The 18482-nt window shown below is 45.9% G+C and overlaps 1 protein-coding gene across 1 annotated transcript in view; it reads left to right on the top strand.

Annotated features, from left to right (window-relative positions):
• MTHFD1L (methylenetetrahydrofolate dehydrogenase (NADP+ dependent) 1 like) overlaps positions 1–18482 on the top strand; it is a gene marked incomplete at its 5' end in the record, with an annotated part of 230669 nt that overhangs the window by 22675 nt on the left and 189512 nt on the right. The window contains 1 exon segment of the mRNA XM_027769896.1: positions 9879–9990. Within this exon segment, the coding sequence (XP_027625697.1) occupies positions 9879–9990 (112 nt within the window).

The raw sequence follows: 18482 nt of genomic DNA, 5'->3' as shown, positions 1-18482 counted from the left end.
CACGCACACGCGCCTGGCATTAGTTTAAGCCACCAGGTCCAAGACTCAAACCGTGGTTGACTACATGGGAGTCCAGTGACATAGCTGTTATGCCAACTGCTGGTCCCCATACAACCTGCATTTTTAACCACCACCCCACATCGGCTCTATTCCAGATAATCACAAAGTATAGCCTCTGATTTTTCCAATCAAAAAGCACCTACCCACTCAGATGTGGAACAACAGAGAGACCAAGGCCTAAAAAATCAAATTTGTGTTGAGGTCACTATTGTTTTATTACAACTGTTCATACTCACAGGACATATTTTTAAGAGAATCAAGCTGTGGCCAGCAGGTGACCTGATGGTTAAGGCACCAGATTCCACATGGCCAACTCCTTGGTTCGAGTCCCCGACCCAGTGACTTGAAAAACACACCAGGTATGTGTACACCGGGTGCCCAAAACCTCAAGAGGAAAATGGAAGAGAGGATTGTGCCGTAGCCATCCCACCTGGGGGAGGGGAGATTGCTCACTTTCCCTCTCTCTGTCTCTTTCTGGCGAGTGCATACACCCTATGGCAAAAATATAAAAATAAATAAATGAGGAAAAAAGGCAAGTAGGCTGGATGCTGTTCTCCCCTGCGGCTGGCCTTGACGCTAGCCCCTGGGCTCACTCTTGAAAGGAACGGGGTGCCTTCTTTTGGAGATCAGATGTGTGAACATTCACGACTGATTCCTCTCCCCCTGCCTGTTAGGAGTGGGATGGAGACAGCAGCCTCTGACTGTCCTGGGCCCCACAGTCTAGTGCTGGGCGGTAGCGGGTCACTCAGCCATGCGTGATTAGTGGCCCTGTGTAATGTGGCCCCGCAGCTTCTGGGACAGGTCTTCAGATATTCCCAGCCTGAAAGTGTTTTATGTTGGCCTCTGTCTTTCCCCCTCTTGCTTCTGCGTGATCATTGCGTGACTTATGATGCCAGAGAAGGAAGTGAACAGAACTTTTTAAAAGCCAAAAAAACCAGGCCATTATATTTAGCAGTGTCGAGAAAAGGATTTGTGAGATGGCGTGTTGGAACTCGTGGGTGTGAAATCAGGAGGGGGGCAGGGCAGCTCGGGGCTCTTCATCATAGATGGTTCAAAATGTCAAAGACGAACCTGAAGTTTAGGAGAGATGATGTTCTTCTATCGAATGTGTGAATAAAACATAATTAAAATACTATCTATTTCCTTCTTTCCCTTTTTACCCTTTCCCCACCCCTTTAGATGCCCTTCCTATATCAAATAGGCAGAATATTTCAGTTTCAAGTCTGGGTTATGTTCCAACTGTGTTTTTTGTTATTCATTTTGTTTTTCTTAAAGATGGGGTCTTGTGTTGTGATCCTCGTGCATCAGTTTTCCAGCTGGGGCTATAGGCGTGTACGACCTCGTTTGGCTCCTTTACCCCCCTTTGTGAAAGACAGAGGGAGACAGACAGAGATGGGTATTTTTGACACGGCCTCACAGGGTCCAGCTCCTCCTGCCCCAGTCTCCCAGCTAGTTAGGATCCCAGGCACGCTCAGCTGTTTCTAGGGTCATCAGGTTGGTCTGGGAGTGGAACCCAGGCCTCCCACGTGGTTTCTGGCATCCCGAGGGTGGCTCTAACTGTGGCACCAAAGTTGGGATCTGGCTCTTTTAAAAAACAAAAATGGGAAAGGCCCGCAGGTGGTGTGGTGGTTAGGGTGCTGGATTCCCACACACCCAAGTGTGCTTCAAGTCCTGGACCTGGCAGCATGCTTTCCCCCTTCTTCCCACACCCTCTTTCTTTCAGTTTCTCTTTGGTGAGCTCATGTGCCCTGTAGCAAATTTAAAAATAATGATAAATAAAAATAAATAATTCTAAAGGAACAAACAGACAAACAAACAAACAGGGTTTCTCTAATGCCCCCAGGCCAGTGTCGAGCTCAAGACCCTCTTACTTCAGACTCTTGGGTTACTGGGAAATAATAGCGGGCCGCACAGTGGTGCAGAGGTAAAACACAACACTCTGCGAGGCAATCCTACATGGAAGGTTCCTGGTTCAATTCCGGAGACCTCCATGAATATGCTGCACACATTTTTGCCGTGATCGAGGGCTGGTCAAGGCTAAAGGCAGGTTATGGCATCAGGACCTCTTGGGGTGCTAGCTTGCTGTCTCTCTCTCTCTCTAGCATCAGGACCTCTTGGGGTGCTAGCTTGCTCTCTCTCTCTCTCTCACTTATGGAGGAAATAGATACACTTTTTTGTTTGTTTTTTGAGAGGTTTTTGCTATAGGGCTTGTGTGCTCTCCAGAAAGACAGAGAGAAAGCGAGAAATCACCCCCAAGGGGGATGGCCATGCTGCAATCCCTTCTCCTCCATTCTCCTCTTGGGATCTTGGGCATGCACACATATGCACCTGGCGTGAGTTTAAGCCACCAGGTCCAAGACTCGAGCTGCTGTCGACTACATGGGAGTCCAGAGACATAGCCATTACACCAACTTCTGGTTCCAGTAGATAAAATTTTTTTTTTTTTTTTTTTTTTTTGTCACAGGGTGCATACACTTTCCAAGGAGAGATGGAGAGAAAGAAAGAGGGAAAGTGAGAAATCACCACCCAGAGGAAGAGCCACACCACAATCCTTTCTCTTCTGTTCTCTTGGGATTTGGGTCATGCACACACATGTGCCTGGTGTGATTTTCAAGCTGTCGGGTCCAGGACTCAAGCCATGCAGTCAGCTACATGGGAGCTAGCACCCTAACCTCGACACCACTGGCTGGCCCCAGATAAACTTAAAAAGAAAGAGAGAGAGAGAGAGAGAGGAGGAGGAGGAGGGAAAGGAAAGGAAAAGTTATCACATCACGTAATGGAATCATATAAATGTGGTTTCCTGTGTTCTGCGGGAAACTTTAGCTCATGCTTGGACACCTTCTAAACTGGGGGTGAGGCTCTGCCTGCCTGCAGCCCATGTTACTTTGCAGTTAGAGAAGTAAGTCCTCATCATCATCAGGCCCCAGCTGAGGAAGTGAGTGTATATTCCATGGAAAGAGCCATCTCCAGTCCTGGAAGAAGGGCCCTTGGCCCACGTCCTGCAGTCAGCAGGCCAGTGGCATCCCCTTCAGTCACTGTGTAAGATCTACTGGCCTTTCTGCAAAAGCAGAGCCTGGCTCACTCTCTTACCCCCTCTCCAATGTGAATTTTGTTTGTTTTTTAAAAATGTTGCCAGAAAGTGCATGTCATCCCTGGAGAAAGACAGAGAAGGGGGGCAGGGGGGATTGAGAAAGCACCCACCATGGAGATGGTGATGTGACAATTCCTTCTCCGTTTCTCCGTTGGGGGTCTTGGACAGGTATATATGCGTGCCTGGAGCGTTGTTCAAGTCACCAGGTGCGGGACCCAAACTCTGACTGGGCATGTGGGATCCAGCTGCTTTCACCATGCCCACATGCTGGCTCCCAGTGTGAATTCTTTCTAAGGAGGCAGAATTAGAGTCTCCGCATGGGAAGGTCTTCAATACAATTTATAGCAGTAAAGCATCTTGTATTTGTGTGGAGATTTCGTTTTCAGGGCTTTTTTGGTACGTGTTCTCTCATTCGTGTTACAGCTCTGAAAACTGGGTCATGCGCTCACCAGAGAGCCTTGGCCCTGATCTTCGCAGATAAAAGCAGAGTCTGGACTTGAATTCAGGCCATGTGACAGCACCATGGTGTCCTTCCCACTGGGACTCAGTGCCGCTCTTTCCAGAGAACATAGCTGAGGCCCAGAGAGTTTCTCAAAGGCAGTGGAATGCAGAAAACTGTTGATGTGCTGTGAGGCTCAGAGCTGGAAGGCATAAGTATCCGGAGAGGCAGAGCGGAATGTCCTGCAGCACATCAGTTTGCATGAACGTGAGCGTGAGCGCACTGTGTTAAATGTGTGGTTAATAGCACAGTTGTCAACCCCGAGGGCGGTCCCTCCTGGGGAAGCATGGCTCGTTTCCTGTCGCTCTGGGAGCTATAACTTGAGCATTTCCTGATTTTCGTGCTCTGGGGTGCTGAGTCTTTTTTTTTTTTTTGGAGAGGTTTTTGCTATAGGGTGTGTGCACTCGCCAGACAGACAGACAGAGACATAGAGACAGGAAGTGACTAATCATCCCCCCAAGGGGGAATGGCCACACCACAATCCCTTCTTTCCCTTTCTCCTCTTGGGATCTTGGGCACGCACGCACACGTGCCTGGCATAAGTTTAAGCCACCGGGTCCGGGACTCGAATTGCGGTCGACTACATGGGAGTCCAGTGACATAGCCATTATGCTAACTGCTGGTCCCCTCGGGGTGCTGAGTCTTTGTCAGATGAAGAGAAACCTCCACCACCAGAAACTCACACAAACACAGACACACACACACATACACACATGCGTGCGCGCACACACACACACACACACACACAGACTTTCTCAGTGTTACTTTTTAATTTCATCTTTTTGCTGGTGTGTGAGGGGTAGAATTATTTATGGTGAGTTGTTCACCTTCTATCTACACATGTTACTAGATTTGAGGCTGCATTTATTTTCCTTTTATTTTTTTTTTCACTGTAGGGCGCGTGCGCTCGCCAGACAGACAGAGAGAGACATAGAGACAGAAAGCGAGAAATCACCCCCCAGGGGGGATGGTCACGCCGCAATCCCTTCTCCTCCATTCTCCTCTCGGGATCTTGGGCACACATGCACACGCGCCCGGCGTGAGTTTTAAGCCACCGGGTCCAGGACACGAACCGCGGTCGACTACGTGGGAGTCCAGTGACATAGCCATTACGCTAACTGCTGGTTCCCTTATTTTCCTTTTATCATCTCTCGTGACTTTTGTAAGGAAGCCCACTTCGAGAGGGATTAACTGTCTTCTCCAGCATTTTGGACACAACTGAGTATCTTTGACATTCTCTTCTCATGCGCTGAGCAGTAAATAAGTTAAAGGATGCAGTAAGAGGTGAGCTTAATGTGTAGAACAAAGAAGGTCATTCGTTGCCCCTTGGAGGGAAATGTGGTAGATAAATGCTGTAATTGTGATTCTCAGTTGTTCATTTGGCTTGTCGTCGTTCTGAATTATGAAATAACCATAAGGAAGATCTTACAGCTTTAAAAGCCAATAATCTGTTCTGCTGATCACACACGAGAGTGGGAAACAGAAATACACCCAATTCCTGAAAGGAAAAAACTTCTCCCAGGATGAAATCACTGGGAGGCCACAAGACAGGGAAATGCCCTTTGCTTCAGTTCATCCTCTCATCTTTCCAAAGTATTACAACCGAAAGGGAATGGCTGGATAAGGAACGGCACATAGCCGTGTAACTACAGAAAATGCGTATCGAGAAAAAACTGAATGAATGCATTTCTAATTTTGTTTGCACCAAAATAAATTAGGATTTCAATTTCATTTTTTCATGAACTTTTTGAAGCCCCCTTGTAAACCACAGTATGTCCCATTTCACTGACTATGAAAAATCAAATTAGGGCCACCTCGGGATGGTAGAAACCCTCTCCACCCTCTGGACTCCTACCTTGCTGTGTCGCTGACAGCTGCCGGACCAACACACAGGGCTGATCAGGAGGCCAGCGTCTCTCCAGATAGTAAATGTTAGTGCAGCCCATTTTCCAAATTGTGCGAGGAAAATAATAAAAATCAAATGTTTACTATTCTCTCTCTCTCTCGCTCTCTCTCTTTCTCTCTCATTTTAGATTTTTCACTGGAGAGAGAGACAGAGGCAAAATGAGAAACCATCCCCGAGAGGGACAGCCATGCTGCAATCCCTTGTCCTTTATTCTCCTCTCAGGACTCTGCGCACATATGCACATGTGCCCAGCTGCAGAGTCTGGGACTCGAATCACCATCAGCCACATGGGAATCCAGAGCTTTAACCACCACGCCACCTGCTGGCCCCAACTTCCTAAATTTCTTTTAAGCTGTTTAGTTATTGTCCTTTTCAAGCTGTATCCTTGCTGGAGAAGGCAGCTCTCTGTTATTCTCTCTCTAAATCAGTAATGTTCTTCATTATGAAGTTTGTTTTCTGAACTGTTTTGATCACATTTGAAAGATCTAGAAACAGCTTGCAGAGGTTTCAGGTAATGCAAATCACAGTTCTTCCTAAAAAATACCTTTCCGTTTTTTTTTTAACCCATTCCAGCTTTTGATAAATATATAAATCTCATACTTGAGATTCTTATATGTGCCCTTTGGAAACACAATGATAACAAATACAGCTTCTGTCTTCTAGCCAAAAGGGTGGGGCTCTACTTTCTGTAGTTAATTTTTTTTAAATGCATTTCATTTACTAAACAGTAAATGATGATATTCTGCATAACTTTCCAAGTAACATCTGTCTTCCCTTTCTCCTCTCTCATATTCCGATGCTTGTCCCCTGAATGCACCCCACCCCCCACTTAAGGACCACTGACTTAAGAAAAATAGTTTTCCTGTTATCTCAACTCCCCAGCTCTCCACATGCTCTGCATTAAATGTCTGCATATCTGTGTCTTACTATTGTTTTAACATTTGGGCCTCTGCCTGGGGAGTGGGTGGTTCACTTTCAGTCTCTGCTCAGGTCTCAGCAGAGAAGGCAATATTTTGTTATGAGGTCGAGTTTCAAGCCAAGCTTTGGCCAGGGTCTTTCCCAGTTGGGAGGAGCAAACTAGGAACAGCCAGTGACACGATAATTCTCCTTGCATTTTAGCTCATTAAAATCTTCCCTCGTTCTCAGTGGATTCTTTATTGATTTAAGCATCTAGCACGTTTCCTTTCCAGAAAGAATTAGCATCTACGATGCAATCACTGCTGAGGGTATTAACCCCCACCCCGCCCCACAGACTCTCACACACACATACACACACACACACACAACCCTTTGCTTATTAGCACAGCCCAATTTAGAGGTGTAGAGAGGTTCAGCGTGGTGGGGTCCGGGACTTGTAGGTAATGAAAAGAACAGGTTGTATCAAAGATAACATGAGTATTAGACTAAGTGTCCACAGGGGACTCGTGTGAACCTGTGATCCTTGGCTTTCTGCAGAACGATCATTTCAGGCTTGTTCGTATTAACCTCCTTTTTATGGATGTTTGTCTGAACGTGTTCTGGTTTTGGCTGCTCTGCTATTGCACACAGCAATCTGGCAAAATGGCATTTCTTTTCTGCTGATCTGCAAGTGGCTTTGAACGTTTGTATTTCTTTTGAGGATTACTGGGTTCAGTGTATGATGGTAGTGTATGTAAATGAAGAAATGTATTTTTTAGACAGGTGTTTAAAATCTTCTTCTCGCCAGAACACTTTTCCCACCTAAATATAACATCCTCTGGTGGTTTAGCTGCTTTTTTTTTTTTTTGGAGAGGTATTGCATGCATGTGCCAGAAAGACAGACAGAGAGAGACAGAAAGCGAGAAATCACCCCCCAGGGGGGATGGTCACGCCACAATCCCTTCTCCTCCATTCTCCTCTTGGGATCTTGGGCATGCACACACACGTACCTGGTGTGAGTTTAAGCCACCGGGTCCAGGGACTCGAACCGTGGTTGACTACATGGGAGTCCAGTGACATAGCCATTACGCTACCTGCTGGTCCCTCGTGTGTAGTTTAAGCGACTGGGTGGCTGGGGATGCTGGCCGCAGCCGTCTCCCTGCAGGTCAGCAGTGCCCAGGGCCCTGGAGCATAGCAGCAGAATGGCTACTGGGGCAACTGTTTCAGTAGGGGTTTCTCTTTTCTTTTCTTTCTTTTTTTAAATTTTTTTTTTATTTTTTTTTAATTTTTGCTAGAGGGTCTTTGCACTTGCCAGAGAGAGAGAGAGAGAGAGAAAGGGAGAGGAGAAAGCCGCTCTCCCGTGCCATGAGGATGGTCACATTGCAGTCCCTTCTCCATCTTTTCCTCCTTTCAAGATTTTGAGCACACGCATCCAGCATGTTTCTCAGGGCACCAGATCTTGGGCTCCAACTGCATGGTTTGCCATGTGGGATCTGGCTGGCTTACACACTAGGCCACAGAGCTGGTCCCTCTTTGCTTTTTAATGTAATTAATACAGTCGGTTCGGTGCAGCAGCATTTCACTGTGCTCTTCCGCCTCTGTAATGAGATGCTGAAAGGCAGTGAACACTGGCTCGTGGAGTACGTAACGCATGGCAGCATTTCCCGTTGGCAGGATCCAGTTACTGCCATGCGCCTCCTCTCCCAGGAGAGCTGGTCGCGGCTCTCCAGCTTGGCTGTTGGTCCGTTAACCAGGTCGTACTGTAATGGATTCTACCCTCCTTATTACTCTCTTTTGCCCTAAGGTTCCTAAGAGACACTGTTAGGAACTCCTGCTGCTGCCTCCTCTTGTCCACATAGTGGAACATTTCAGGCTGAAGGTCGGGCCTGTTGCTCCTTGAGCTCTTCAGTGATTGGCCTGTCTGAGAACGGACAAGGACATGCAGGTCATGCTCATGTGCTGGCTGGGTGGTTTGGTGGTGGTGGTAGTGGCAGTAGGGCCGCTTGGGGGGTTTGTCTTCTGCTTCTCTGGCTGTTTGAGCCTAGAGACTCTGCAGTCGGTTGCAGGGCTGTGAAGTCCCCAGAAAAACCAGTGGAGGAAGGACTGTCAGTGTTGGAAAGTGCAGTTAGGCAGCCTCCCTTTTCCCCCTACCTCATAGAATATCTCCAAGACAGAGTACTCTAAGAGAACCAAGACGTGCCGCAGAATCACTGAAACTCTGAGCCTCGGTTTCCTGGTTTATGAGCACAGTGATTTAAACTCACACATTTGGGATAGTCATTGAGATAGTACTTATAGCATACATCTGGCCATGCAAGTAGAGCTCTTTTTCTCCACAATCTAATATTTCTTGTTCAACTCCCCCCTCCACATATGGGTCTAGTGTAAAACCTTCAGTTTCCTATTGGTACCCAGACAGATGGTCATCCTTTGGTTAAGATCAGAGCCAACCTTTTACCCTACTTCTATTTTTATTTTTATTTTATTTATTTGCTTTTAAGGTTTTTGTCATAGGGTGTTTGCATGCAGCAGAGAGAGAGAAACAATGAGAGAGAAAACGAAATATCATCTCCCCCACCAGAGGAGGTAGCCATGCTGCAATCCCTTCTTCTCCATTCCCCTCTTGGGATTTTAGGTATGTGCGTATACATGCCCAGTGTGATTTTCAAACCACCAGCTCTAGGACTTGAACTGCAGTAGACCATGTGGGAGTCCAGTGCCTTAACCACTATACCACCTGCTGCCCCCCCCCAACCTTCCTACTAGACAAGATCCTCTAGTACCGTATTACCAAATAGGCAGAGGATGGATTCATGAATATATTTTGTAGGAAGGTTGCATTCTCTCCTTTCTCAGAACAATAACAACAGAAAGGGCAGTTAGACAGGAGACTAGCCAGGGCCTCAAGGAAAATAAGATTTCTTCTCAAGTTCCTGAAAACCCTTCCATGGATATAGTACAAGTTCCACATGGGTCTAGTTTTGATGGTGCTGTTGTGTAGCCAGGGGCCCATGGTCTGGTCAGACTTCCGTGCAGCCCGTTTTCCCTCTGAGCACCACCAACCGGGATGCCATCAGCCGTGGATATCCTGTGGGTCTCCACATGCCCCATCCTTTTTCTTCATATTGTGGTTTGTGGTGAAAATATGTACACATATTCTGGACTCAGTGTACATGCCAAAGTGACTACCCCCAAAAAATTGTTTAAGTCCCCTTTTCTTTTCTTTTTAGTATATGATAATCATGTTTTGTTTGTACTAATATATACCCAGAAGGAATTAATAAACCAATTTCATCCAATTCCAGCAGTTTGAAACAAAACTCTGGGTCCGTGAATGTTGTCTGCCACATTGAAGTCAGGTGACATCAGTAGCTCGTCATGTCTTTATGCCACAGATTCAACTGTGTTTGTCTGTTTTCTTTCAGCTTCAAGAGGCTGACATACTGGTCTTAGGCTCACCGAAGCCTGAAGAGATTCCCCTGACCTGGATACAGCCAGGAACGACTGTTCTCAATTGCTCCCATGACTTCCTGTCAGGTAAGTGGTTAATATTGGTGCGGGGCCACTAATTAAGATCGGTGAGGTTGACATGAGAAATGTTAACTCTCTTCGGAAGAGTGTATATTGAAATGTTGGTTTGGGGCAATGTTTGTATAGATTGAATATCCCCAGTGTCAAAATTGGAAGTTCAAAATGCTCAAAACTCCAGAACTTTTGGAAAACTGACATGAGACCACAAGTAGAAAATTCCACATGTGAGGACTAGCAGGTGGTATAGTGGGTAAGGTGCTGAACTCCCACATGGCCAACCACGGATTAAATCCCAGACCTGGTGGCTTGAATATCACTCTGGGCATGTGTGTGTGTGTGCCCAAAATCCCAGGAGGAAAATGGAGAAGGGATTGCAGTGAGGTCATCCCCTGTAGGGGAGTGATTTCTGACTTTTATTCTCATTGTCTCTGTCGGTCTCTGGCAAGTGTATGCATCTTATGGGAAAAAAGCTTAAAAAAAAAAAATTCCACATCTGGTCTTTTGTGACAGGTCACAGTTAAAACCTTGTATTTTAATCTGTTATGTGTTGCTAACAGAAATACCAGTGACTGGGTGATTCATAAAGAACAGAGGTTTATTTGACTCAGGATTCCAGTAGTTGGAAAGCTCAGAGGTATGGGAGGGTGGGGTTTCAGGCCAGTTCCAACAGGGCTGACAGAGCAGAGAGGGTGGAGAGCACATGCAGAGAAGGGGCAATCTGGGGCTGCCATCTTCATCACTACTCACTTTCCCATGAGCTAGAACTCAATCTTTCACGAGACATCTATCCATTCTTGAGACTGGTGCCCTCATGATCCAGTCACCCACTGTCCACCAGGCCTCACCACCTTCCAGCATCATCACACTGGGGACCACATTTCACAGCATGGCTCTTTGGGGGACAGACCATTATCCAAATCATAACACAGTGAAAGCTGAGTTGCTGGGAAGGGCAGGAATGGCAATCAACCTCTGTAGGGACTTCTGCTGACTCCTGAGACCCTTCCTTGGAGCCTCCAAAATACCATTAGAAACAGGGATGTTTGGGATTGTGCTGCCATTTGATGGTGTATTGCTAAGGGATCCAAGACCACCCCAGGCCTCTCTTAGGGCAGCTCAACCCCACAGCAGGGTGGCCAGCCCAGTGGGCTGATAAGAGTGGGCCCAGAGGGTCCTCTTTAGAATGCTTTTCCAGTTCACAGGAAGGCACTGGAGCACCCTGGGCACCCCAGCCTGCCCAACACACCCCCGTGTAACTTACTGTGCAGGGGGCAGTGGTGACAAGAGTCAGAGGAGTCCTCCTTCCTTGGGACCACTGGTTTTAGCCTCCACATTCCAGGGCAGAGAAGAGGGCATTGTGGAGCTGGGCTGGAGAGCAGGGGCAACTCTTTTCCCCAGAGCAGGGCAGAACGCACTCCAGTGTCCCCAAAGGCTCCGCTCCTCCTGCACTTCTACCATTACCCCAGTGAGTGCAAGATCCCGGAACCTTCTAGGCAACACTGCGGGAGAGTGAGTCCTACCAGGGGTCAGTGCTGACCCTGCCCCCTCGGGAATGTCGCTCCCCAGGAATTGACTGATCAGAGTCGACACCCGGGAACTGAGGAGGGTGGTGTGGATCGAAGAGTCCCAGGAAAGCTACTCAGGGTCTCGCCAGGGCATGGCACACTGGGCTCTTGCAATAAGAGCACACAGGAATGAATGGGGGTCAATGAAATATGAAAATGGGCTTAATTAGGCTCTATGACAGGTGGAAGGCTGATCAGCTGTGTAAAATATGTGTAGTTTCAGGACCAGCAGTTGGCGTAATGGCATGTTGCTGGACTCCCATGTAGTCAACTACGGTTCAAGTCCCGAACCCGGTGGCTTAAACTCACACCGGGCGCGTGTGCCTGCGTTCCCGAGATCCCGAGAGGAGAATAGAGCAGAAGGGATTGCCACGTGGCCATCCCCTCTGGGGGGTGATTTCTCGCTTTCTGTCTCTGTCTTTCTAGCAAGCGCATGTGCCCTATAGCAAAAACCTCTCCAAAAACACAAAAATGTAAAGTTTCTCCTTGTAACATTTTTCCCATAAAACAAACAAACAAAACCCAGTGGTTAACCCACTAGTGTTGAATATGTCAGGTTTGTTCCTTGGCTCAGAATTCCAGTTTGAGTAGGCAGTCAGGACATTTGTTTTTGTTTCTGTTTGTTTGTTTGTTTTTTTGCTATAATACTTAATTCCTGTTTTTTATTGAAGTTTATATTTAGGATAATTTTGGCATGATCCTGACTAGAGAGAGATGAGTACTTCGATGTCCTTTTGGAATCCCTTTGAAGCCTTTTAGTATATAAAAGTGAAATATTTTACTCACGACACTACCTTATTTTTTTAAGGTTTTTGTTTTGTTTTGTTTTAAGCATCCTTTGTTTTGAAGAAGATGTTCCTAAAAATATGGAAGAGGCTGAGTGTGAATTGTAGGCATGAGACCCTGTTGGGGGTGCTGATGTCTGTCTGCTGCTCTCTCTGTCTCACTCATGAAATATAAAAGTACACCTAAAAAAATAGGGTGTTAAGGCTTCAGTTTAGACAAAGATGAAAAATGCTATGCCAATTTAATGGAGGAACATTTTGGCTATTTTTAAAAAATTATTTTATTTAACTGTATTTATTTATTTATTTAAATTTGACCAGAGAATGACAGAGTGGGAGAGAACATGAATAAGCCACCAGGTCCAGGACTTGAACCGCAGTCAGCCACGTGGGAGTCCAGTGTCCTTAACCACTATGCCACCTGTCGGTCCCCCGTTTTTGCTATTTATAATACTTCGTTTCCAAATAATCCATGTTTGAATTGTAAGAACCTAGATTAGTATGGCCATTGAATCTGAGTAAATGAGAAATAATTTTCCTTCTTCATAATCTCAGCACTTCAAACAAATGAATAGACTTTTTGAAAGATTATTAGCAAGAAGAGAGCTTTTCTTTAAACCTAAGGCCAGAAGAAGAATCTTAATCAAGGTGCAACTGCATGAAGGCCGAGCTTTACAATGGAGTTTTCATTCTCACCTTAATGGCACAAGGTCCTTCCTCCTCCCCAACCCCCTCCAAAAATATATGGGCTTGGTGATTTATGGTGAGGTGTTTCTGCAGTGGCATTTTATTGAATCTTAGTCCTAGGAGAAGTTTTCCTGATGGCCGATATCCCAGAAGCCATGCTCAGAAAACAGTTATATCTAACTCATCGGGGTCTGTCAATCTACTATAGCAGAAGTCTGAAGTTTAGAATTGAAAACATATAAATTTCAATGTTCTGCTTTCTTTTTTCCTTTTTTTAGAATTATTTTATTTAACTTTATCTATTTATTTTTAATTTGACTAGAGAGGGACAGAGCAAGAGAGAGAGAGAGAGAAAGTGAGAAAGCAAGCCACCAGGTCTAGGACTCAAACCATGGTCAGCCATGTGGGAGTCCAGTGCCCCCAACCACCACACCACCTGCTGGCTCTTCAATAATCTGCTTTTTAGCTGTAAGAATAACTACATTTTAAAAAATTATTTATTTATTTATTTTTAGAGATTTTTTTGCTATAGGGCGTGTGTACTTGCTAGAGAGAAAGAGAGACAAAAAGTGAGAGATCACCCCCCATGGGGGATGGCCAAACTACAATCCCTTCTCCTTCAGTGTACCCTAGGGATCTGGGGCATACACGCACATGCACCCAGTGTGAGATTCAGGTCTTCCGGTCTGGGGCTCAAACTGCGGTCGGCCATGTGGAAGTCCAGCCACATAATCCTTACACCGTCTGCTGGTCCCTAAAAACTGTTTTTTGAAGAATTATTTATTTTATTTTATTTATTATTATTTTTAATTTGCTGTAGGACACATGCACTCACCAGAGAGAAACAGAGAAAGAGAAAGGGAAAGCGAGAAAGCAAGCCATCAGGTCCGAGACTCGAACTGCAGTTGGCCATTTGGGAGTCCAGTACCTTAACTACCACTCCACCTGCCGGCCCCAGAATAACTACATTTTTAAAAAATATTTAAAAAGAAACAAACAAACAAAGAAAACTACTTCAAATGGCAGAAATGTGCTGTGGTCATGTAATGCCCTGAATTTTTTTTTTAATAGATTTTTGCTATACAGTGTGTGTGCTCGCCAGAGAGACAGAAAGTGAGAAATCAGCACTCAGGTGATAGCCACGCCATGATCCATTCTCTCCCATTCTCCTCTTGGAATTTTGGGCATGCACCCACACACGCCTGGTGTGAGTTCAAGCCACCAGGTTCAGGACGTGAACCATGATCGACTACCTAGAAGTCTAGCGACATAACCACCTTCCATCTGCTGGTCCCCTGATTGCTTTTATAATAGGAATTAATGCAGTCTTAAAACTGGATTTGAAGCAGTTAAGACTGATAACACAGTGAATCAGAAATTCCTTCTCAGTAAACTTCATGGTGACAGAGAGCTGAGGAGGAAGTCAGTATTTCACCCTGCTGTCTGTGTAAAGGCAGGTTCTGCCTGGGGCTGTCTAAACTCTGGGCCTGGGAGCTGTCTGGGGATCAGGGTCCAACCGTGGTCCTGTCCCAAACTGCAACAGGCCTTTTCACTTCCCACTCAGCGCTCTTATTGAATTCATGCGTTCTCCAGGGACCAGTCTGTGATTCGCTTCAGAGCAGAACTTGCTGTAAGCAGGACCATTTTGTATCCCAACTATTAGGACTTAATTTACTGATGTACAAATGGAAAAAAGAGCTGGTCTTTCTCTGGGCCCAGAGTAGCATAATAACAACTTTGCGGCTCCAATTACTTCCCAGATTCCTTGAAGGCTGGCAGAATTCCACTTAGTGTGGAGTGAGGAGGACACAGGGCTGCACCCAGGACTGTACTAATGAGCTCAGCCATCCTGAGGGACCCTGGACCTCCCCTCTATGGCTTTAAAGGGAGGCAGTAAACTGTAGATAGGGCGTGGATTTTGCAGTTAGGATTCAGCTGACCCAAAGAGAAGAGTTAGTTTTTAAAAACTCTTAACTGCATTGCATGTACAGACTGTGTGACTTCGAGCAAATCGCATAAACTCTCTGATTTTCCATTTCCTTATGAGCAAAATGGAGCAAGGCTGTTGGGAGGAATAGGGGAGGCGATAGCTCAAGGCAGAGCCTGTGTCACTGCAGCTGCCCATAAATGTCAGTCCACTTCTTTGTTGTGTCATTGTGGCCATGTCACCAGCACACATAGTGACTTTCAACTTGCACCTTAGCAGAATATAACTTTAGATTTGAGACACCAAGCCCAAGGAAGGAAGTGCCAGGAAAGGCTGAATGCGGAAGAAGGCAGCTATAGAGAAACCAAACACGTGTAGAGTTGAATCATTACTATAATGCATTGGGAATAAAATAAGGATATTCACTTGTGACTTGTGAATTTTTTTTATTACTCTAAAATCCATTGTATCTAATACCGTTTTTTTTCTTCCTGGACATTTCGGATGTTTGGAGTTTCTCCCTGACATATATCTGCAGTTTTCCATTTCAGATTTTAGTTAGTTCTCAACATGCTCTCAGGGAGTGTATGGTTTAACCACAGGGATGTGCTTTGAGAACCGTGTCGCCAGGTGATGCCGTGGGATGCAGAGGTCCCAGAGTGTCCTCACACAAACCCACATCATGTGGCCTGCTACACATCTGGGCCACGTAGCGTGGCCTTTTGATCCGCTCTAACATATAAAGTCCATTATTGACGAAAGCATCACGTGGCACGTGACTGTGGTTAATTTTTTTTTAATTTGCTATAAGATGCACGTGCTTGCCATAAAGAGACAGAGAGAGAGATGGAGAGAGAGGGAAATTGAGAAAGCATCTCCCTCTGGAAGAGTGGGAGCATGGCCACTCCTCGGTCCTTCTCCTCCGTTCTCCTCTCAGGGTTTTGGGCATGCACACGCATGCCCAGCATGTTTTTCTCAAGCCACCAGGTCTGGGACTCTAACTGCACAGTTGGCCATGTGGGATCCAGCCACCTTAACATCCCCCCTCCACTGGCTTCTGATTTTTCTTTTTTAAGTGTCAGAGGGCACAAGCACTCACCAGAGAGACAGGGAGAAAACACTCCCTCCGTTGGTGACAGTCAGACCGCAGTCCCTTTTCCATTTCTTGATCCTATTGGGATTTTGGACATGCATATACACCTCTCTGATGTGTGTCTAGCTGTAAGAGCTGTGTTTTAAGCCCCAGTTGGTCATGTGGGACCTGGTGCCCTTAAGCACTAGGCTATAGGACAGGCCTTTTTAATTTTTTAAAAGGCTTCTCAAGGGACCAGCAGTTAGCATAATGGCTATGTTGCTGGACTCCCATGTAGTCGACTGTGGTTTAAGTCCCGGACCTGGTGGCTTAAAACTCACGCCGGGCGCGTGTGCATGCATGCCCAAGATCGCGAGAGAATGGAGGAGAAGGGATTGCAGCGTGACCATCCCCCCAGGGGATGATTTCTCACTTTCTCTCTGTGTCTGTCTGGCAAGTGCATGCGCCCTATAGCAAAAACCTCTCCAAAAAAATAAAAGACTTCTCAAGGGGCTGGCAGATAGTGTGATGGGCACTGGACTTCCACATGGCTAACTGTGGATCAAGTCCCAGACCTGGCGACTTGGTTTCTTACTTACCCCGCCCCTCTCTGTGTCTCTCTCTGGTCAAATTAAAATAAATAAATAAATAAAAAGGTTCCTCAAAGGGCCAGCAGGTGGTGTGGCAGTTATGTCTCTGACTCCCAGGTTCAAGTCCCGGACCTGGTGACTTGAAAATCACTCCAGGAGTGTGTGTGTGTGTGTGTGTGTGTGTGTGTGTGTGTGTGTGCCCAAGATCCCAGGAGGAGAATAAAGAAGGGATTGTGGCATGGCCATCTCCACTGCGGGGGGTGGGGGGTGGTTTCTCACTTTCCCTTTTACTGTCTCTGTCTCTCTCTCCAGTGAGCGCTCTAAGGCAAAAGCCTCTAAAAAAAGAAAGAGTCTTATCAAGACATTTAGAACATACTGCCTAATTAATTCCTTCTGAATTATTTTTCGTAGTCCCCAAAGGACAGTTTGTGTACTATATTCCTGTCTTCATGTCTTCCATTATTTTTTTTTTGTTTTTTTTTTTTTTTTCTTTTGAGTAATAGTGACACATTGTCATTTGATAGTAATGAAGTGGGAGTTCAGCTCCTGGGAAAACCATAACAAAAATTACATCAGGTAATTTGTACTAATTTCAGCAATGCATTTAATGCATATCCTACAAAGTTAGTATATTTCACTTAAACACTAATCACTGGGGCTTTGAAAAGAGTTTTATCTGCATTAATTTCTTTTTTTTTTTTTTTTTGGAGAGGTTTTTACTATAGGGCGCATGCGCTCGCCAGACAGACAGAGAGAGACAGAGAGACAGAAAGACAGAAATCACTCCCGCCATGGCTTCTCCTTCATTCTCCTCTCGGAATCTTGGGCACGCACGCACACGCGCCCGGCTGAGTTTTAAGCCACCGGGTCCGGGACATGAACCGCAGTTGCCTTCGTGGGAGTCCAGCGACATAGCCATTACGCTAACTGCTGGTCCCCAGCATTAATTTCTTTTTTTAAAAAAGATTTTTTTGCTATAGGGCTCATATACTCGCCGGAGAGACAGAAAGACCGAAAGTGAGAAATCACTGCAAAGGGGGATGGCCACACCATAATCCCTTCTCCTCAATTCTCCTCTTGGTATCTTGGGCACACACACACAGACACACATACACACATACACACACACCTGGCTTGAGTTTAAGCTGCTGGGTCCAGGACTAGAACTACAGTCAACTACGTGGGAGTCCAGCGATGTAACCATTATACCACCTGCTGGTCCCTGTCTACATTAATTTCTAATTGCTAGGCTTTCCTGATTTCAAAACCTCATATATGTTATTTTTGGAGTAACTTGTTCTCCTAGAGGGAAATAACACTGGAGAGTGTAGTCGCAGAGCGTTGGCGGTAAGAACGCTGCAGGTAAACTGCTCGAAGCCCAGGTGGTTCCCTTTAGCGGGGATGGCAGGGAGCCTGCAGGGTTTGCCTTCACCCCTCCTGCTTCGCTTTTGCTCTGGCAACATTTCCAGGACGGTTTCAAAATAGCCTACATCAGGGAAAGGACTTTTAATTTCCAGGGGGAAATGTGATAACACATTTTTTTATTATGAGAAGTTTGGTTATCATAAGAGAAATTACAAACAAAAGGCTGTCGTTTAGTGATTCATCGACTGGACCCCGGAGGAGCCATGAGTTAAATGTGTGTTTAGTGGGAAGCAAAAAAGACCCATTGTGGTTGGGGTGGGACCTTGATCCCCAGACATCGCCCAGCCCAGATCGTAGACAACCCCCATGCGAAACTGACCTTTACACAGGCAGGGGTGAAATAATAATTTCTTAATTCCCAGTAGCCGTGAGGCTTATTAAGAATGGGTTCCTCAACTTAAAAAAAAAAAAAATAATAAAAAATCAGTTTGTATCTCAAAAAAAAAA

The sequence above is a fragment of the Tupaia chinensis genome, unplaced genomic scaffold, assembly GCF_000334495.1.
Source record: "Tupaia chinensis unplaced genomic scaffold, TupChi_1.0 Scaffold000014_1, whole genome shotgun sequence".
In the NCBI taxonomy this organism is placed as follows: domain Eukaryota; kingdom Metazoa; phylum Chordata; class Mammalia; order Scandentia; family Tupaiidae; genus Tupaia; species Tupaia belangeri.
This window is presented reverse-complemented; position numbering and strand designations above follow the sequence as displayed.